The following is a 22,627-nucleotide window of genomic DNA, read 5'->3' on the forward strand; positions in this document are numbered from 1 at the left end:
AAGCGCAGGAGTGACTGCATTTCCACGACCCCCCGGCTCTGCTCATCTTTCAATCTTTGTTTTTATAATTGTTCACATCTTATTTTCATCTTTTTTTGGTTTACATGGCTTTTACTAAGTGCCGAGATTTGTTAGTCAGTGTTTCAGCATTGTTCAGTCGAGACAATATGCTTTAATCCTCATTGATTCATGGTGACTGGAGGGACTTGGGGTGGGGCCTGGTTTTTGGTGGCACGTCTTCCTTTGCGTGGTCTCCCATCCTGACGATGCGTGCACGCAGACAGATGATGGCTGCTGGTGGTGAAGATGATCCGTCTGATAGTCTTGGCTCTGTGATGCAGGACGTTTTAAGAGTTTTGAGGCGTCTTTATGGAGGTGATAGTGGCGCACAAGGAGGTTCTTCTGACACGGCTGAGTTCCTGTTGCATGGCTGTCGTCCATCCTAAGGGGCTCGGGTGAGGATGAAGGAGCCCAGTGGTGCCTGGTGTCTCCCAAGGTGACGGAGAAGTTCCCAGGCGGGTTTGAGATCTGGCTGCCATGTTTCGGGAATCTCATTCAGGAAGCCAGGCAGCTCAAATTCGATGGAACATATTTAATCCTGATGCTGAGGCCTGGTGCTTCCAGCCTCTTGGTCTGTATGATCTTGTTCTTGTTGTCAGTTGAGAGGGAATGGGGGTCACCTGAGCCAGCCTCACTGTTGGAGCCTAGGTATTTGACTACCTGCGTTCGGTCAATTCGGCATGTTGGAACGAATGAGGTTCGTGTCCTGACCATTGGAATCCTTGGAAGATCCTGAAGGATACCCTCCATTTCAGATTGTGCTTTATCCTGGAAGTCTACCTGCTTTATGCGTCAGTGGAGTGGTCTTTATCCTGATGGCGGCCTCATTCCTCAGTTGTTACTCTGGACTTTACTCCTTGATAATCATGTTGTTGTCTGTTAATGTTGTCAATTCATCTGTTTGCAGTGAAGTAAATATTTCAGGGGTGACGACCTGCACGATTGGTTGTCCTGATTTAATTAGGTTTTTTCATGTTAAGCAGAATATTGATTTTGGGTATTGTGCACAGTTTCTTTATCCTAATGTATCCTTGGGGGGCTGGTGGTGGCGGATGAGTAAAGCTGGTGCGGGGGGAGGGGTGGAGGGTGTGATTGGTAAAGGTTAGTTCTGTCCTCTCTATGTTCAAGGAAGGTCCACCATAGGCAAAGTTTTCTTTTTACTTTTGTCTGTGCCTTTTCTTCTTCAGACTCAGGTGGGCCGTGTATTATCCTGTTAAGGACTGGGGTTTATTGGACCCCCCTTTAGTGGGGATCCAGTCATTCTCCTGATGTGGATGAGGTCGCCTTCTTTGCCTGTTAGGGGTGTCTGTGAGGGCTGGCTGTTGTGGAATTGGATGGTGAGCTTTGATGTCATGGACACTCAGATATGAACCTAAGTTGGCTTTTTTTGAGTGGTCCTGATTGTGGGTGGGGGGGGTACAGCGATTCCGGGGGGGTGGCTGGTTGGTCCTTCCTCCCAGGGCACGCCCCAGTTTGGGGGTCGCTCTGACAGCCCACCCAACTGGAATGGATCCCCCCCCCTGTTTTACAGTTGGGACTAGTTTAGATTCCTTTTGATTCTAGGCCCCACAATATCCTGTTGTCCTCTTGAGGGGGGTACTGGTGCTGACCCACTCCCTCAGACTCGTCCACTCACTCAGTCTTGCCCACTTCCTCACTCACCCACTCCCTCAGCCACGCCCACTCATTCGGACGCACTCATTCACTCCCACTCATTCACCCCTCTCTCGGGGCCAGCCAAGGCTCTTCTTGGGCTCTGGCCCCTCACTTACCTGAGTTTAAATTAAAGTGTCTCCAGCTCATCCAATCAGAGGCTGGCTTCTCAGTTAATTCGCTGCTGATAGGCTGGCTAGAGTGCCTATCAGTAGCCAACAAAGTGAAACTGGCGCCTTCGATTGGGCAAGCTGAAAGGAAAGCTATTTTATAATTTAAAATGATCCGACCGATCATCGGACCCCTGGAGTATTCCTACAGAACCCCAGGAGGAATCCTGCGGAACCCCAGGAGGAGTCCTGCGGAACCCCAGGTGGTGTCCTGTGGAACCCCAGGTGGAGTCCTGCGGAACCCCAGGAGGAGTCCTGCTGAACCCCAGAATTCCATGGAACCCAGTTTGGGAGCCGCTGCTCGAGCAAAATAAAACCTTGAAGGAAATCATTAAAAAAAAAAAAATTTAGAGTACCCAATTCATTTTTTCCAGTTAAGGGGCAACTTAGCGTGGCCAATCCACCTACCCTGAAGGAAATAAAAATATGCAAAAGTTTACTCACCATTGACGTTGACCAGAGCTGTGCTATCCAGAAAGGCAATATCACTATTTTCCCTTTCCAAGCACCTGTAAGAAAATGCCAGAAAATAGAAGCATCTTAGATACTTTGTACTTGCATTAAGCAGGGAATTCTACAAAGCAGCAAAAGCATTTTGTGATAGGCAGAGCTAAGCGATACCATAACCAACAGATCAGATCTAAACTCCTGCCACATCCAGAAGTGGGTGGTGGTGGACAATTGGACAACTAACAGACTTCACAAATATCCCCATCCACAATGATGGGGGAGCCCAGCACATCAGTGCAAGAGAAAAGGCTGATGCATTTGCAACCATCCTTTACTGGAAGTACCAAGTGGATGATCCATCTCGGCCTCCTAAGGTCTCCAGCATCATAGATGCCAGTCATCAGCTCGATTCATTCCAGATGATACTAAGAAACAGCTGAAGGCACCAGATACTGAAAAAGCTATGGGCCCTGACAATAGTACTGAAGATGTGCTCCAGAACTAGTCACACCCCTAGTCAAGCTGTTCCAGTACAGCTACAACACTGGCACCTCCCCAGCAATGTGGAAAATTGCCCAGGTATGTTCTGATACACAAGCAGCAAGATAAATCCAACCCGGCCAATTACCATCCCATCAGTCTACTCTTGATACTCAGCAAAGTGATGGAAGGTGTCAGCAATAATGCTACCAAGTGGCACTTACTCAGCAATAACCTGCTCACTGATGCTCAGTTTTGATTCTACCAGGATCACTCAGTTCCTGACCTCACTGCTGCCTTGGTCCAAACATGGACAAGAGAGCTGAACTCAAGAGGTGCGAGGTGAGAATGGCTGTCCTTGACCTCAAGGCAGCATTTAATTGAGTGTGGTATCAAGAGGTCCGAGCAAAACTGGAGTAAATTGAAATTTAGAAAAAGCCCTCTGTTGGTTGGAGTCATACCCGGCACAAAGGACGATGATAGTTGTTGTTAGAGGTCAATCATCTCAGTCCCAGGACATCACTGCAGGAGTTCCTCAGGGTAGTACCCTAGGTCCAACTATCTTCAGCTGCTTCATCAATGATCTTTCTGCTATTATAAGGTCAGAAGTGGAATGTTCGCTGATGACTGCACAATGTTCAGCACATTAGCAATGCCTCAAGATACCGAAGCAGTCCATGTCCAAATGCAGTAAGACCTGGAAAATATCCTGGTAACTGGCAAGAACCATTTGCGCCACACAAGTGCAAGGCAATGGCCATCTCCAATAAGAGAGAATCTAAACATTGCCCCCCTGACATTCAATGGCATTATCATCACTGAATCCCCAACTATCAGCATCCTGAGGGTTACCATTGACCAGGAACCGGACTCGTCATATAATTACTGTGATTACAAAAGTAGGTCAGAGTTTGGGAATCCATGTGAAAGTAACTCACCTCCTGACTCCCCAAAGCCTGTCCACCCTCAACAAGGCACAAATCAAGAGTGTGATGGAATACCCTCCACTTGCCTGGATGAGTGCAGCTCCAACAACACTTAAGAAGCTCAGCACCTGACTTCTGATGGCCACATGTAGATGGAGATCACATGTTAGGTGGCTCCTGCTAGGGGCGGCACGGTGGCTCAGTGGTTAGCACTGCTACCTACGGCACTGAGGACGCGGGTTCGATCCCTGCTCTGGGTCACTGTCCGTGTGGAGTTTGCACATTCTCCCCGTGTGTGTGTGGGTTTCACCCCCACAACCCAAGGATGTGCAGAGTAGGTGGATTGGCCATGCTAAATTACCCCTTAATTGGAAAATAATAATTGGGTACTCTAAATTTGAAAAAAAAAAGTGGCTCCTAATAGAGTCTCTGGTTTATGGACTTTGATCCTGGTCTCAGAAGTGGTTTTCATAGATTATCATAGAATTTACAGTGCAGAAGGAGGCCATTCGGCCCATCGAGTCTGCACTGGCTCTTGGAAAGAGCACCCTACCCAAGGTCAACACCTCCACCCAACACTAAGGGCAATTTTGGACACTAAGGGCAATTTATCACGGCCAATCCACCTAACCCGCACATCTTTGGACTGTGGGAGGAAACCGGAGCACCCGGAGGAAACCCACGCACACACGGGGAGGACATGCAGACTCCGCACAGACAGTGACCCAAGCCGGGAATCGAACCTGGGACCCTGGAGCTGTGAAGCAATTGTGCTATCCAGAATGCTACCGTGCTGCCCACAAGATGCTTCTATTTTCTGGCATTTTCTTACAGGTGCTTGGAAAGGGAAAATAGTGATATTGCCTTTCTGGATAGCACAGCTCTGGTGTTTTTGGATGAGTTGGTGTGGGAAGTCATGAGGAGGTTGGGGAATGTCGAAGTTCCAGAAGAAAGGTGCTGGAAAGAAGGGGACGAGTGAAAGTCCGCCGGTGAGTGAGGCCTGCAGGAAGAAAGATGGTGGGGGCTGGGTCATCGGGTGGGGCCACTCCCCTCACGGTGGAAACTGACCAAGATGATGTCGGAGTTTGAGAGGCTGTTTGCCAAGCATTTGGAGGTGCTTTGGAGGAAGTGATTGCCCTGGTAAAGACAGCAGTGATGAAGACGTCGGTCGAGGTGCGGGTGCAAGGAGAGAAGTTGAAGGGGGGGGGGGGAGGCATTGTCACAGCACAGCAACCAGTTCACCTCGATGGGTGAGGAGTTGCAGAGGGTGGCCAGCAAAGGGCTCAGAGCTAAGGTGGAGGAACTGGAGAACAGGCCGAGGAGGCAAAATCTGAGAATTGTGGGTCTGCCTGAGGATGTGGAGAGCCCGAGGCTGACAGAGTACTTTGCAAAGATATTTGTTGAATTAATGGGGGAGGGGGAAGAACCCTCCCTCTTCAGGTTGTATAGGGCACATCGGTCGCTCAGGCTGAAGCCTAAGCTGTTTCCACAGCTACCACGTGAAGGCGAAGGTTTTGTGCTGGGCGGAGCAGAGACGAGAGGTGAAGTGGGAAGGCATTGGTTATACACATATAACAAGATCTAATGGCAGAATTGTCGAGAAGGGGGGGCAGCCTTTGGATGGGTGAAAGCAGCATTGAAAGGCAGCAAAGTGAGATTTGGAATGGTCTACCCAGAGAAGCTGAGAGTGACGCACAATTAGAAGGACTTTTATTTTGAGATGCTGGAGGCAGCGGAGGCGTTTGTTAGGCTGTGGGACTGGGGCTGAGGTGAGAGTTGGGATTTGGACTTGGTTGGTGGGGGCCGGGATTGTTTCTCTTATTGAGGGTTTTCTATTTGGATTGGTGTTTTGTTTCTGTTCCTTAAATGGGGGGTTATTGAAGACTTCTGGTTGTGGCTATGCCGAGGTAGGTCGCACGTTCGGCAGCTCCCGCCAGGAACGGACTTTTGGGCTCTTTAGAGGGGCCCCAACGGCAATTGTTCGACGGCTCCCAGTGTGGGAAGGTGACAGTATGGTTCCCCCAGCACTGTATGGATTGGACCAGGAGTGGAGCGGTTAAGAACATTTTGGGGCAGCGGAAAGTGCGAGAGAGGAGAAGCAAGATGGCGGCGGGTGGAGACCAAGCAGCGTGGGCGCAGTGGTCGCAGGAGCAGCAGGAGTTCCTTAAACGCTGCTTTGCGGAGCTGAAGGCAGAAATGCTGGCGCCAATGAAGGCTTCGATTGAGAAGCTTGTGGAGACCCAGAAGGTCCAAGGGGCGGCGATCCGGGAGGTGCGGCAAAAAGCCTCGGAGAACGAGGACGAGATCTTGGGCCTGGCGGTGAAGGTGGAGGCGCACGAGGCGCTGCACAAGAGGACCTGGAGAATAGGTCGAGGTGGAAGAATCTTCAGATTCTGGGTCTCCCTGAAGGAGTGGAGGGGCCCGATGCCGGGACATATGTGGGCACGATGTTCAATTCGCTGATGGGCGCGGGAGCTTTCCCAAGGCCTCTGGAGCTGGATGGGGCTCATCGGGTCCTGGCAAAAAGGAGCTGCGCCAGAGGTGGCGGGTCTGGCTTAGATGGAAAGCGCAGGCTTTTTCCCATGCTAGGGAAGGAAGGGGGCGGGGCCAGGGGGGAAGGGCGGTGCTGGAGAGGAGCGCACACTGATTGCCAAGGGGTGGGGGGATTCTCACACTGGGGGGTCGATGGAATGGCGGGAGAGGCCGGGGTCAGCAGGCGTCAGCTGACTTACGGTGCTGGACCCAGCACTGGACCATTCTAGGTCCAGGACGGGTAAGAGGCCGGCTGCGGACAAGGTGCTCAGGGGGTTTATGGACCAGATTGGGGGAGTGGATCCATGGAGGTTTGCCAGGCCGCTGGCCAGGGAATTTTCCTTTTTTCCCCACGTCCATAAAGCCTACTCCCGGATAGATTTTTTCATCTTGAGTAGGGCGCTAATCCCGAAAGTGGAGGGAACGGAATATTCGGCCATAGCCATCTCGGACCACGCCCCGCATTGGGTGGAGTTGGAGTTGGGGGAGGAGAGGGACCAGCACCCGCTGTGGCGCCACGTGATGGGACTGTTGGCGGATGAGGGGTGTGCGGGCGGGTTCGGGGGTGTATTGAAAGATACTTGGAGGCCAACGACAACGGGGAGGTGCAGGTGGGGGTAGTCTGGGAGGAGTTGAAGGCGGTGGTCAGGGGAGAGCTAATCTCCATTAGGGCCCAAAGGGAGAAGCGAGAGAGGAGGGAGAGGGAGAGGTTGGTGGGGGAGATTTTAAGGGTGGACAGGAGTTATGCAGAGGAGGGGGGGGAGCTACTTAGGGAGAGACGGAACCTCCAGACGGAATTCGACCTGATGACCACGGGGGAAGCAGAGGCACAGTGGAGGAAAGCGCAAGGGGCGGCGTATGAGTATGGGGAGGAGGCGAGTCACATGCTGGCACATTAGCTTCGTAAGAGGGAGGCAAAAAGGGAGATTAGTGGAGTTAGGGATAGAGGGGGGAATACGATGTGGGATGCGGTGAGAATAAATGAGGTATTTAGGGACTTCTATGGGGATCTGTACAGGTCTGAGCCCCCAGCGGGGGAGGAGGGGATGTGACGATTCCTAGATCAGCTGAGGTTCCTGAGGGTGAAGGAGGAGCAGGTGATTGGGCTGGGGGCGCCGATTGGGCTGGGGGAGCTGGTTAAAGGATTGGGGAGCATGCAGGCGGGGAAGGCCCCGGGGCCGGATGGGTTCCCGGTTGAATTTAACAGGAAATACGTGGACCTGCTGGGCCCGTTGCTAGTGAGGACTTTTAATGAGGGGATGGAGGAGGGGACCTTGCTCCCGACAATGTCCAGGGCGCTGATTTCTTTGATTTTGAAGCGGGAGAAGGATCCATTGCAATGTGAGTCGTATAGACCGATCTCGCTCCTCAATGTTGACGCTAAGTTTCTGGCGAAGGTGCTGGCTGCGAGAATTGAGGACTGTGTCCCGGGGGTGATTCATGAGGACCAGACGGGATTTGTGAAGGGTAGGCAGCTAAACACAAATGTGCGGAGGCTCCTCAATGTCATCATGATGCCCTCGGTGGAGGGGGAAGCGGAGGTAGTGGCAGCTATGGACGCGGAGAAGGCCTTTGATCGGGTGGAGTGGGAGTATCTTTGGGAAGTGTTGCGGAGGTTTGAGTTCGGGAAGGTGTTCATCAGCTGGGTCAGGCTGCTATATAGAGCCCCTGTGGCGAGTGTGGCTACGAACCGGCGGAGGTCGGAGTACTTTCGGCTGTACCGGGGTACGAGGCAGGGGTGTCCCTTATCTCCCTTGCTGTTTGCACTGGCAATTGAGCCGCTGGCCATGGCACTGAGGGAGTCCAGGAAATGGAGGGGATTGGTTCGGGGGGGAGAGGAACACCGGGCGTCGTTGTATGCCGATGACCTGTTGTTGTATGTTGCGGATCCTGTGGAGGGGATGGCGGAGGTCATGCGGATCCTTAGGGAGTTTGGGGACTTTTCGGGGTATAAACTCAACGTAGGGAAGAATGAGCTCTTTGTGGTCATTCAGGGGACCAGGGAAGGGGGATAGACGAGCTACCGCTGAAGAGGGCGGAAAGGAGTTTTCGGTACCTGGGTATCCAGATAGCTAGGAGTTGGGCGGCCCTGCACAAGCTCAATTTGACGCAGTTGGTGGAGCAGATGGAGGAGAATTTTAAAAGATGGGATACGCTGCCACTCTCACTAGCGGGTAGGGTGCAGTCGGTCAAAATGACGGTCCTTCCGAGGTTTCTCTTTGTGTTCCAGTGCCTTCCCATTTTGATCCCCAAGGCCTTTTTCAAACGGGTAAGCAGGAGCATCATGGGATTTGTGTGGGCGAATAAGACCCCGAGGGTGAAGAGGGGGTTTCTGGAGCGTAGCAGGGACGGGGGGGGGGGGGGGGGGCTGGCGCTGCCAAATCTATGTGGCTATTATTGGGCAGCGCTGGATGGGTTTTGTAGGGGTTTTGCGAGGACTATGTCCACGGTGGTGAACACCCGGGTCAAGCCGAGCTGGGGGTTAGCATTATTTGGGGTATCGGACGAGCCGGGAGTGCAGGAGGCAAAAGAGGCCGGTATTCTGGCCTTTACTTCCCTGGTAGCCCGGCGGAGGATTTTGCTATTATGGAAAGATGCAAAGCCCCCTAGTGTGGAAGCTTGGATTAATGACATGGCAGGGTTCATCAAGCTGGAGAGGATAAAGTTTGCCCTACAAGGGTCTGTGCAGGGGTTCTTCAGGCGGTGGCAACCGTTCCTAGACTATCTCGCGGAGCGTTAGGAGGAGGTCAGCAGCAGCAACCCGGGGGGTTCTTTTGGGGTGGCGTTTGGGCTAAGGTGGGGGGTTTCCCTATTTGTGTTTTCTACTGTTATATGGGGGGGGTTAATGTATCTGGGGGAAATCCTATGTATAATTTCTGCTTGTTGTGTTTTTGTTTCTTTTTCTTGTTGGGGGGGGGGGTGTGTTAAAAATTTGTTGAAAAATTTGAATAAATATATTTTCCCCCAAAAAATAAATGGGGGTTATTTACATGTGTTGGGGGCGTTTTCTTTTTGGGTGCAGTGTTGGGCATGTGGGGCCGGGTTACTGAGGAGGGGTTGGGGAGGGAGGGGCTGGCTCTGGCATTGGGTAGCCGCACTGGAAATCGAAGGTTGGCTAGTGAACGGGAATGTGGTGGGGGGAGGGGCCGCGGTCGCTGGAGCCTTGTCGAGCAGGTTTCGATGGACCTGGGAGGTGTAAATGGGGGAGGAGAGGATCGCTACTGGGAGAGGTGTTTGCAAGAGGAAGTGGATGGGGGTATTCATGGAGTGGGGGACGGAGTCAACGGTAAAAAAAGGATGTGGTGGGTCTGGCGAGATGGGCGGGGCCTGGGGTAATGGTGATGGCGGATAGGCAGAGGGGTGGTGAGAGACCCTCAGTCAGAATGGTGATGTGGAACATGAGGGGGTTAGTGGGACTGGTGAAGAGTAGAGGTATCTGATTGCGGTATTGGAGAAATTTGGGATTGGGCTGAAGTCTGTGACAAGGGGGCAGGTGCTATATAAGTCGCCGATGGCGAGTGTGCACACGAATGATGAATTCAGGGTATTTTGTATTGACACGGGGACGAGGCAGGGGCGTCCCCCCTTCTGTTTGTGATAGAGCCCTTGGCCATTGCACTGAGGGGCAAGGAGTTGTGGAAGGGGATGGGGGGTTGGGGATGGAATGGAGCATAGGGTGCCCTTGTACGTGGATGATTTGTTGTTATACATTGCAGAGCCGGGCTCCTCAGTGGGGGGCTTGCTTAAAAGATTTGGGGCGTTCTCAGGGTATAAGCTGAATTTGGGGAAGAGTGAATATTTTGTGGTTTCCTCTCCAGGGGCCGCGGCGGAGTTGAGGGGCAGCCATTCCGTGTGGCTGCATCTCACTTTAGGTATCTGGGGCGGGATTCTCCGACCCCCCGCTGGGTCGGAGAATCACCGGGAGGCGGCGTGAATCCCGCCCTCCCTGAATTCTCCGGCAGCGGAAATTTGGTGGGGGCGGGAATCGCGCCGCGCCGGTCGACGGGCACCCCCCGGCGTTTCTCCGGCCCGCGATGGACCAAAGTCCCGCTGCTGTCATGCCAGTCTCGCCGGCGTGAATCAAACCACCTACCTTACCGGCGGGACTGGCGGCGCGGGCAGGCTCCGGGGTCCTGGGGGAGGGCGCGGGGCGATCTGGCCCCGGGAGGTGCACCCACGGTGGCCTGGCCCGCGATCAGGGCCCACCGATCCGCGGGTGGACCTGTGCCGTGGCGGCACCCTTTTCCTTCCGCCTCGGCCATAGCCTCTGCGATGGCCAAGGCGGAAGAGACACGCCCCCCTGCGCATGCGCGGGGATGATGTCAGCAGCTGCTGACGCTCCCGCGCATGCGCAGACTTCCGCCGGCCAGCGGAATCCCTTCGGCCCTGGCTGGCGTGGTGCCAAAGGCCTTTCCCGCCGGCCGGCGGCGCGCCAACCACTCCGGCGCGCCAACCACACACCTAAGCCCTCAAGGTGAGGGCTTAGGTGAGGAGAAATCCGCACCTTCGGGGCGGCCCAACGCTGGAGTGGTTCCCGCCACTCCATCCCGCTGGGACCCTCCGCCCCGCCGGGTAGGGGAGAATCCCGGCCCTGGGGGTGAAGGTGGCCCGGGACTGGGCAGGTCTTTGGAATTTTAATTTCTCTAGCCTGGTGGGTGGGTGAAGGCTGATTTGTTGAGGTGGGATAATCTTCCTCTGTCGTTGATGGGCCAAGTACCGGCGGTGAAGATGAACATTTTACCGTGATTTATGTTTTTATTTCAGTGCCAATCGGTTTTTATGCCCATGCATTTTTCAGAAGGGGTGGATAGGCTGATCTCGTAGCCTGTATGGGTGGAGGAGGTGGCCAGAATAAGGAAGGTGGTGCTACAGAGTGAATGGCAGTCGGGTGGGTTACGCCTCCCGAATCTGATGTACTGCTATTGGGTGGCAAATGCAGAGAAGATTCAGGGATGGAATGGGAAGGTGGTGGCTTTGTGGGTAAGGATGGAGGCGGGCTCATGTAGGGGGTCGGGGTTGTGGGCGCTGGCAACAGCGCCGCTCCCGATGGCCCAGGGAAGTAGTCGGTGAGTCCAGTGGTGGTGGCCATGCTGAGGATTTGGAGACAGTTCCGGCAGCATTTTAGGTTGGGACCAGGAATGCCGGGGTGGGGGGGGGGTGATTGCCGATCGGGGAAATCACGCATTTGAGCCGGGGATATGAAGGATTTGTTTCTGGGAGGGCGATTTGCGAGTTTGAAGGAGCTCAGTGAGAAGTTGGGGTTGGCGTGAGTGGAGAGTTCCGGTACATGCAGGAGCGGGACACTGCGAGGAAGGTCTTCCTGACTTTCCTGATAGCTTCCGCCTCTTCATTGTTGGAGAGGTTGCTGTCAGCGAGGGGGGGGCTGGAGAGGGGGATCATCTTGACGATTTATGGGAGGATAGTGGAGGAGGGTAAAGTGTCCATGGAGGGGTTTAAGGCTAAGTGGTAGGAAGAGTTGGGGGGGGGGGGGCGGGATTGGAGGAGGGATTGTGGTGTGAGGTGCTGCGGAAGGTGAATGCCTCCACTTTGTGTACGAGGCTGGGGCTGATACAGCTGAAGGTGGTGTATAGGGCGCACCTGATAAAGTCAAGGATGAGCCAGCTGTTTGAGGGGGTGGAGGATACCCGTGAGCGACGTGGGAGGGGTCCAGCCAACCATGTGCATATGTTTTGGTCCTGCCTGAAGCTGGGAAGGTTTTGGAGGGTGGTTTTCGGCACCAATTCGGGTATTTCGTTTTTAGATGTGGAGCCCGGTCCCCTGGAAGCCATATTCGGGTTGTCGGGCCGGCCGGAGTTACAGATGGGTGTGGGGTAGTTGTCTTAGCCTTTGCCTCGCTGATTGCTCGCAGGCGGGTTTTGCAAGGGTGGAGGTCAGCTTCTCCACCCTGTGCTTCGGCATGGCGGGGGGACCTGCTGGAGTTCTTAGCCATGGAGAAGGTGAAATTAGTTCTAAGAGTGATGGGTTTTACAGAAGTTGGGGTTTATTCATTCTGCATTTTGGAGAGTTGGCTACCGTTGAATGCTGAGGGAGGGGTGGGGGGCAGAGGGGCGGTCTGGGTGGGTGGGTTGTCTAATGTGTTGGATGGGTTTGTTATTGTTGTAAAATGTAAAAAGTTGAAAATTTGGAATAAAAATACTTTAAAATAAAGACTGCACTAAGTTTGTACAGTGGCCAAGGAGTCTCGCTTTTAAGTTTTATTCCCTCAGTAAACATGATCCTGTCAAACCTGAGGGGCTGGAGGGGCTCACACCATTTGGTTTGAAGGCATTCCTACGTCACAAGTCTCAATGTGCCCCGATTTTGACATAAGGCTTCATTTCTTATGCTTCAATGTGCAATCAAAACTGCTTCGCATTGACGCACAAGCAGGAAAATTCTTCATCTGGCATGAGTGCAATTATCTGTCTTAGTATTGTATTGGAGATCTGATGCTGGCTTGTAATCTCATGCTCCTATCCCTGACAGCTGGTATTGCCTAGGTCCATTCTTTAATAAGGACAAGGGGAGTCCACATCGAGTAAAATAAAGAAATGTTTTTATTTACAAAACAATACATTCACAGCCCGGTAGATCCATACCGGGTTCCTTTCTACTCAGTGCCTTACTGGCTGATCTTTTATTGAGAGATTAATAGAGATCCCCCGCCTCGTACTCCACAAGGGCCACAGGGAAGATAATCATTCCCACCCCCTAGGTCCTGTGCGGGCTATTACCCATTGCTACTGTCCTAACCTTCCAAGTGGCAGTGTACTGCCTGCTGACTCATTCCATTACGTGAAGACCAGCCAATCACATCAAGATCAAACTGAGGGGTTTCAAACAAAACACTGCATGAGGACAAGCATGAGACCGACATATCAGCCAGTGGGTTGTGCTGTGGTAACTGGTACAAAGATTGTGTCGGAACAAATTTACAAGGTGGATAAGAGATTTTTAAAAATTTGTTTACGGGATGTGGGCGTCGCTGGCTGGGCTAGTTTTATTTCCCAGAAGAAAAAAAGAGCTTTTGACAAGATGCCACACAAAAGGTTGCTGCATAAGATAAAGATGCATGGCGTTAAGGGTAAAGTAGTAGCATGGACAGAGGATTGGTTAATTAATAGAAAGCTGTCATGTGAGGGTACCTTTAAGACATGGATGTTTTAAGCAATGTACCTTTAAGAAAACAGTGATGTCAGAGAGTGGGTGGAGCTTAGGTCACGTCAGCCATTTTGCAGTTTTAGTTTTGCAGTTTTTGAAAAAGAGCTGGCGTGTGTCTGTGTGTTTCCAGAGAGCTGCAGGTTTTTAGTTTCAGTTTGAAAAGAGCTTGTGAGTGTCTGTGTTTTGCAGTGAGCTGGATTTGCTGTGATGTCTGCCATAAAAGACCTTCTCCGGATCATTTGGGTGATTTTAACTCATCATAGTAAAGCCTTTAACCTGATGTGATTTTGTTTAAAGGTGTTAAGTCTCTTGGAAGTTTGAAGGAACATTTTAAGGAATTATTTACTGTTGCAATATTTTCTGAGTTATCTTTGAAGTAAGGGGTGTTAAGAGACCCAATGTTTATTTAAGATGTTAAGTTGAGTTCATGGAATAAACATTGTTTTGTGTTTAAAACCCACGTGTCCATAATTGTAATCCCACACCTAGGGAAAAGCCGTGTGCTAGGAAAAGCAACAAATCCATTAAAGGGAGAGGTTGGTTGAACTCCATGATACATTGTGGGGTTCTGAAAACGCCTAGCCCCATAACAATTAGGGGCTTGAGGGGGATAAAAGTCTATCTATTGGATTGGCCTTTGTGAACGTAAAGACAGTGAAGGATTGTTGCTTTTCCGGTGTGGTATTTTAGTTTAAGTGGGGAGAGTGTTGTGAACAATGGCTTTTTCAGAGGCTCAGAAGTTTTTGGGGGTGGAGAATGTCTCACGTAGTACTTTACGGACAGAAACGAAAAGCAGACTGCTAGATTTGGCAAGAACATGCAGTTAACATTACCTGACAAAATGTGAAAAGATGTGGTCATTATGGCGGTAGTTAAGCATTTAAAGTTGCCTGAGATAGAGTTTGACTCATTGGAAATGGCAAAAATTCAGTTGCAAATTAAACAAATGGAGCATGTGAAAGAATTAAAACGGTTTGCATACGAGAGTGAGAGAGAGGAAAAAGAAAGAGAAAGAGAGAGAGAGGAAAGAGAAAGAGAGAGAGAGGAAAAAGAAAAGGAGAGAGAAGAAAGGAGAAAAGAAAGAATAGCTCTAGCAGAACAAAAAGAAAAAGAAAGGGAGATACAGATCAGGGAAAAAGATAAAGAGAGGGAGTTTGAACTTCAGAAAATGGCCATGAAACATGACAACCAGTTAAAATTGGCAGACGTAAAGGGAAACATACAGTTGGATGATAGTGATGAGGATAGTCAGAAAGAGCGTCACAGTTGAAGACGTGGTGAGGAACTATTTAAATATGTCCAAGCATTGCCAAGGTTTGACGAGAAGGAAATGGAAGCCTTTTTTAATTTAATTTGAGAAGGTAGCTAAACAAATGAAATGCCCACAGGACATGTGGGTGTTACTGATTCAAACAAAGCTGGTAGGTAGGGCTAGTGAAGTGTTTGCATCACTACCGGGTGAGGTATCTGGAACGTATGAGCTAGTGCCTGAAGCTTACAGACAAAGGTTTAGAAATTTAAGGAAAGAATTTGGTCAAACATACATGGAGTTTGAAAGGCTCAAACAGAGTAATTTTGATAGGTGGATAAGGGCTTTGAAAATAGACCAAACGTATGAAGCTCTTAGAGAAATTATACTTTTGGGGGAGTTAAAAAATTCAATTCCTGATGTAGTGAGAACTCATGTGGAAGAACAGAGGGTTAAAACTGCGAGATGAGCAGCGGAAATGGCAGATGATTATGAATTAGTTCATAAATCAAAGATTGGTTTCCGACATCAGTTTCAGCCGGTGAGGGATAGAAACTGGGGACATGAGAAATACTCAAGTGGTTAAGGTAAAGGTGATCTGATGGGAGACAATAAAGAGAGTGTACCTCAGATTAAAAAAGAAATCCAGGAGGGTGCAAAAGAATTGAAAAATTTCAGATGTTTTCACTATAATAAACTAGGCCATGTCAAGTCACAGTGTTGGTGGTTGAAGAAAAGCACTGGGAAGGCTGATGTGGTAAAACAGGATAAGACAGTGGGGTTTGTTAGAGTGGTAAAGGAAGGCCCAAGGGAAGCGAAGGAGCTGCAAACGATTGTACAGCCTGTTCAAGAAGTAATTGATAAGAAGGTGCCAGATGTATTTAAAGAATTTACTTGTGTGGGTAAAGTTTACTCATGTGCATCAGGAGGAGCAGGTAAAGAAGTCACAATTTTAAGAGATACAGGGGCTAGTCAATTTTTAATGGTAAGGTATGAGGGATTATGTAGTTTGGGAAGAATGTTGCCAGGAAAGGCGGTGATATGTGGAATTCAGGGTGAGAGGCGTAGTGTTACATTATATAAGGTAAGGCTGGAAAGTACAGTGAAGAGTGGTGAAGTGGTAGTAGGAGTAATAGATATGCTATCTTGTCCAGGAATACAGTTTACCTTGGGTAATGATATATCTGGATCACAGGTGGGAGTGATGCCTACTGTGGTTGATAAGCCATTGGAAAATCAGTCAACTGAAGTGTTGAAGGACGAATATCCTGGGATTTTTCCGGATTGTGTAGTAACAAGGTCGCAAAGTCACAGGTTAAGACAAGAGGAGAAATCAAAGAGTGAAGATGAAGTTGAAGTGCAATTATCAGAAACGATTTTTGATCAGATGGTTGAAAAAGAACAAGAACATGTGGAGCACGAGGCGGATATTTTTAGTTCAGGAAAATTGACGGAGTTACAACAGAAAGATGTGGAAATAAAACGGGTATATCAGAAAGCAAATACGTAAGAGGAATCTGAGAGTATACCAGAGTGTTATTATCGTAAAAATGATGTCTTGATGAGAAATGGAGACCTGTACATACGCAGGCGGATGAAAAGTGGGCAGAAGTTCATCAAGTAGTACTGCCGGTAGGGTATAGAAAGGAGGTGTTGCGAGTTGCACATGAGGTACCAGTGGGAGATCATTTAGGAATAAGGAAAACTCAAGCTAAAATCCAGAAACATTTTTATTGGCCTGGACTACATAAAGATGTAGTTAAATTTTGTCAATCATGTCACACATGTCAAGTGATAGGGAAACCTCAAGCAGTGATAAAACCAGCACCCTTAATACCCATTCCAGCATTTGAGGAACCTTTTACAAGGGTCCTAATCGATTGTGTAGGACCGCTTCCTAAAACAAAAAATGGGAATCAATATCTTTTGACTGTAATGGATGTGTCTACTAGGTTTCCAGACGCCATTCCAGTACATAATATTACAGCTAAAAGGATTGTGGAGGAGTTACTTAAATTCTTTACTAGATATGGACTACCCACAGAAATTCAATCGGATCAAGGAACAAATTTTACTTCAAAGTTATTCAAAGAAGTTATGGATAGCTTAGGAATAAAACAATTTAAATCAACTGCGTACCATCCAGAATCGCAGGGAGCGTTGGAAAGGTGGCATCAGACATTAAAGACAATGCTGAGGGCGTATTGTCAAGATTATCCAGAGGATTGGGATAAAGGGATCCCATTCATATTGTTTGCAATTAGGGATGCACCTAATGAGTCTCCCAAATTTAGTCCTTTTGAACTAATTTTTGGTCATGAGGTAAGAGGACCATTTAAATTGATTAAGGAAAAATTGGTGGGTGCGAAATCGGAAATTACACGATTGGATTACGTGCCAAATTTCCGGGAACGATTAAATAGAGCAGGTGAATTGGCTAGACAACATTTGAAAGTTGCACAAAATGTGATGAAACGGGTAGCGGACAAGAAATCCAAAGTTCGTAGTTTTGCCAGTGGGGATAAAGTTTTAGTGTTGTTACCAGTGGTAGGGGAGTCTTTAAAAGCTAGTTTTGTGGACCGTATCAGATTGAAAGTAAATTGAGTGAGGTGAATGATGTGGTAAAAACACCAGATAGAAGGAAGACTCACCGAGTGTGTCATGTGAATATGCTTAAAAGGTACTTTTATCATAGAATTTATCATAGAATTTACAGTGCAGAAGGGGGCCATTCGGCCCATCGAGTCTGCACCAGCTCTTGGAAAGAGCACCCTACCCAAGGTCAACACCTCCACCCTATCCCCATAACCCAGTAACCCCACCCAATATTTGACACTAAGGGCAATTTATCATGGCCAATCCACCTAACCTGCACATCTTTGGACTGTGGGAGGAAACCGGAGCACCCGGAGGAAACCCACGCACACACGGGGAGGATGTGCAGACTCCGCACAGACAGTGACCCAAGCCGGAATCGAACCTGGGACCCTGGAGCTGTGAAGCAATTGTGCTATCCACAATGCTACCGTGCTGCCCCACTTTGAAAGGAAAGGAGAGAAAAAGGAGGCTTTAATGATTCTAACCCAAAGTGACAAACCAAATTCTGATGACTGTGAATTTGACGTACCTCAAATTAAATTGGAAAATGAGGATGTTCTTAAAAATTGGGATGAATTGTTAAGTTACCTTCCAGAGGAAAAACAAACTGACCTGAAAGAGTTAATGATATCACATGGACAAGTTTGTAGAGATAAATTGGGAAGTACTAAAATGGCTATACATGATGTAGATGTGGGAAATGCTGTTCCTATCAAACAACATCCATATAGACTTAATCCTTTAAAATTGGCACAGGTCAACAGAGAGATTGAGAGTATGCTGAAGAGTGGCATAATTGAAGTGGGCTGCAGCCAATGGAGCTCACCCATAGTGATGGTACCTAAACCAGACGGTACCCAACGGTTGTGTGTGGACTATAGAACAAACAAAGAAAAGTACAGCACAGGAACAGGCCCTTCGGCCCTCCAAGCCCGTGCCGACCATGCTACCCGACTAAACTACAATCTTCTCCACTTCCTGGGACCGTATCCCTCTATTCCCATCCTATTCATGTATTTGTCAAGATGCCCCTTAAATGTCACTATTGTCCCTGCTTCCACCACCTCCTCCGGCAGCGCGTTCCAGGCACCCACTACCCTCTGTGTAAAAAACTTGCCTCGTACACCTACTCTAAACCTTGCCCCTCGCACCTTAAACTTATGCCCCCTAGTAATTGACCCCTCTACCCTGGGGAAAAGCCTCTGACTATCCACTCTGTCTATGCCCCTCATAATTTTGTAGACCTCTATCAGGTCGCCCCTCAATCTCCGTCGTTCCAGTGACAACAAACCGAGTTTATTCAACCGCTCCTCATAGCTAATGCCCTGCATACCAGGCAACATTCTGGTAAATCTCTTCTGCACCCTCTCTAAAGCCTCCACATCCTTCTGGTAGTGTGGCGACCAGAATTGAACACTATACTCCAAGTGTGGCCTAACTAAGGTTGATGATCATAGAATTTACAGTGCAGAAGGAGGCCATTCGGCCCATCGAGTCTGCACTGGCTCTTGGAAAGAGCACCCCACCCACGGTCAACACCTCCACCCTATCCCCATAACCCAGTAACCCCACCCAACACTAAGGGCAATTTTGGACACTAAGAGCAATTTATCATGGCCAATCCACCTAACCTGCACATCTTTGGACTGTGGGAGGAAACCGGAGCACCCGGAGGAAACCCACGCACACACAGGGATGATGTACAGACTCCGCACAGACAGTAACCCAAGCCGGAATCGAACCTGGGACCCGAGAGCTGTGAAGCAATTGTGCTATCCACAATGCTACCGTGCTGCCCTCTGATTCTATACAGCTGCATACAGCTGCAACATGACCAATTCTTATACTCAATGTCCCGGCCAATGAAGGCAAGCATGCCATATGCCTTCTTGAGTACCTTCTCCATCTGTGTTGCCCCTTTCAGTGACCTGTGGACCTGTACACCTAGATCTCTCTGACTTTCAATACTCTTGAGGGTTCTACCATTCACTGTATATTCCCTACCTGCATTAGACCTTCCAAAATGCATTACCTCAAAGGTGAATGCAGTTACAAGAACGGACTCTTATCCTGTCCCACCATTGAAGGATTGCATAGAGAAAGTGGGACAATCTATTTCATTTACAACCTCCAGACATGGAAAAAACATTTAAAACATCGAATGGAGTTCTTCGAGCGACTTCAGATGGCGGGTTTGGTGATGAACCTCGCCGAAAGTGAATTTGGAGAAGCCCGAATCACTTTCCTTGCGGAGTTTCCGATATACTCAAGACAAAGGGAAATAATGCGATTTCTTACTATGAGTAGATTTGATCGAACAGCTGTGCAAAAGTTTTGTGGCGTGATTACTCCACTGATGGACTTGCTAAAGAAACCTAAAACATTTCAATGGACAGCGGACGTTCAACAGGCATTTGACTGCCTGAAAGCTGTGGTAACCAATGTTCCTGTATTGGAGAATTGCAAGGGACTCTGTGGTCAGATTGAACTAAATTATCAAATTTTAAAGAGAAATGCCGAGGCGTAGAGGAATGGATGGACCGTGCAGAGACCTTCTTGTTCAAAGAGACTGTCAATCAAGAAGGATTTCGGTTGGCTTCCGGGTGCGGCGATGACCAGCTGAGTCTCACGTTTAGGCAGCTCCTGGTGGAACGGACTTTTGACCTCTTAATAAGAGCCCCAACGGCAATTTTAATGGCTAAAAGTACTGTGCGGTGAACCAGAAGGGAATCCCCCCTGGATACGGATGAAAAAAGGAGAGGAAGGTGGCCGGATTGCGGTGGATCCTTTAGAGCAGCGGCACGGAAGGCAAGCAAAAACCAAGATGGCGTCGGAAGGTGGCAGTTTAATATGGGGCCCTGAACAACACGAGTTTTTGAAACGCTGCGTGGAAGAACTCAAAAAGGAAATGAAGAAGGAGCTGTTGGCCCCGATATTACAGGCGATCGAAGGGCTAAAGGAGGAGCAAAAGACCCAGGAGCGGGAGCTTCGGGTCGTGAAGGCAAAGGCAGCCGAGAATGAGGACGACATACAGGGCCTGGTGGTGAAGACAGAGATGCACGAGGCACACCATAAACGATGTGTGGAAAGGCTGGAGGCGCTGGAGAACAACGCGAGGAGGAACAACCTAAGGATTCTTGGTCTTCCTGAAGGTCCGGAGGGAGCGGACGTCGGGGCATATGTGAGCACGATGCTGCACTCGTTAATGGGAGCGGAGGCCCCGGCGGGTCCGCTGGAGGTGGAGGGAGCATACCGAGTGATGGCGCGAGGACCGAGAGCAGGAGAAATTCCTAGAGCCATAGTGGTGAGATTCCTCCGTTTTAAGGACAAAGAGATGGTCCTTAGATGGGCAAAGAAAACCCGGAGCAGTAAGTGGGAGAACGCGGTGATCCGCGTATACCAAGACTGGAGTGCGGAGGTGGCGAGAAGGAGGGCGAGCTTTAATCGGGCCAAGGTGGTGCTTCACAAAAAGAAGATAAAATTCGGAATGCTGCAACCGGCAAGACTGTGGGTCACATATCAAGGGAGGCACCACTACTTTGAGACGGCGGATGAGGCGTGGACATTTATTGTTGAAGAGAAATTGGAATGAGCGGGTTATTAAAAAAAGAACGTTTGAAACAAAGTGGTGGGGCGAGTATGGGGGGCGAAGAGGGGGGTAAAAAGGGGGGGAAAGAGGGGTTTTATGTACTAATCCTGCGATGTGGTAACTTTTCTCTCTCCCACAGGTGGTGATGGGGGAGGAGGGGAGGTGGAGGTGATGCGGCGTTGGCCATTGGGGGCGGGGCCAAGGGGGGAGCGCGGGCTCGGCTCCTGCACTATGATAATCATGGCGGGAATAGGGAAGCAGGAAGGAGGGGGCGTCGCACGGTGCGAGCCGAGGTCACGGGGGGAAGCCGAGGTCGGCCAGAGTTTGCTGACTTCTGGGAGCAACATGGGGGGTGTAACTACGCTAGTGGGGGATCTAGCGGGGGGAGGTGTGGGAGGGGGGAATTACTGGGCTGCTGCTGCTGGGGAGAGGGGGGAGCTGGTATGGAAGAGGATGGGCGGGGGGGGCACTGCCTAGGGGGGACACAGCTGCGTGGGAACCGGGTGAGGAGCTGGAAAAAGGGGATGGCTAATCGACAAGGGGGGGTGTAAAAAGCTCCCCAACCCGGCTGATCACGTGGAACGTGAGAGGGCTGAACGGGCCGATAAAGAGGGCACGGGTACTCGCACACCTTAAGAAACTTAAGGCAGACGTGGTTATGTTACAGGAAACGCACTTGAAACTGATAGACCAGGTGAGACTACGCAAAGGTTGGGTGGGGCAGGTGTTCCATTCGGGGCTAGATGCGAAAAACAGGGGGGTGGCTATATTAGTGGGGAAGCGGGTAATGTTCGAGGCAAAGACTATAGTGGCGGATAGCGGGGGCAGATACGTGATGGTGAGTGGCAAACTACAGGGGGAGACGGTGGTTTTGGTAAACGTATATGCCCCGAACTGGGATGATGCCAATTTTATGAGGCGTATGCTAGGACGCATCCCGGACCTAGAGGTGGGAAAGTTGGTAATGGGGGAGATTTCAATACGGTGTTGGAACCAGGGCTGGACAGGTCGAGGTCCAGGACTGGAAGGAGGCCGGCAGCAGCCAAGGTGCTTAAAGATTTTATGGAGAAGATGGGAGGAGTAGACCCGTGGAGATTTAGCAGACCTAGGAGTAAGGAGTTTTCGTTTTTCTCCTATGTCCACAAAGTCTATTCGCGAATAGACTTTTTTGTTTTGGGAAGGGCGTTGATCCCGAAGGTGAGGGGAACGGAGTATACGGCTATAGCCATTTCGGATCACGCTCCACATTGGGTGGACTTGGAGATAGGGGAGGAAACAGGAGGGCGCCCACCCTGGAGAATGGACATGGGACTAATGACAGATGAGGGGGGTGTCTAAGGGTGAGGGGGTGCATTGAAAAGTACTTGGAACTCAATGATAATGGGGAGGTCCAGGTGGGAGTGGTCTGGGAAGCGCTGAAGGCAGTGGTTAGAGGGGAGCTGATATCAATAAGGGCACATAAAGGAAAGCAGGAGAGTAGGGAACGGGAGCGGTTGCTGCAAGAACTTCTGAGGGTGGACAGGCAATATGCGGAGGCACCGGAGGAGGGACTGTACAGGGAAAGGCAAAGGCTACACGTAGAATTTGACTTGCTGACAACGGGTACTGCAGAGGCACAGTGGAGGAAGGCACAGGGTGTACAGTACGAATATGGGGAGAAAGCGAGCAGGTTGCTGGCCCACCAATTGAGGAAAAGGGGAGCAGCGAGGGAAATAGGGGGAGTGAGGGATGAGGAAGGAGAGATGGAGCGGGGAGCGGA

At 50.1% G+C, this 22,627-nt stretch overlaps 1 protein-coding gene across 1 annotated transcript in view; it reads right to left on the bottom strand.

Moving 5' to 3' along the window:
* sxph (saxiphilin) overlaps positions 1–22,627 on the bottom strand; it is a 364,013-nt gene that overhangs the window by 83,752 nt on the left and 257,634 nt on the right. Inside the window, exon 6 of the mRNA XM_072498706.1 lies at positions 2,328–2,392. Coding sequence (XP_072354807.1) covers positions 2,328–2,392 — 65 coding nt within the window. The remainder of the gene's footprint in view (positions 1–2,327; positions 2,393–22,627) is intronic.

Source organism: Scyliorhinus torazame, chromosome 1 (genome assembly GCF_047496885.1).
Source record: "Scyliorhinus torazame isolate Kashiwa2021f chromosome 1, sScyTor2.1, whole genome shotgun sequence".
Lineage (NCBI taxonomy): Eukaryota > Metazoa > Chordata > Chondrichthyes > Carcharhiniformes > Scyliorhinidae > Scyliorhinus > Scyliorhinus torazame.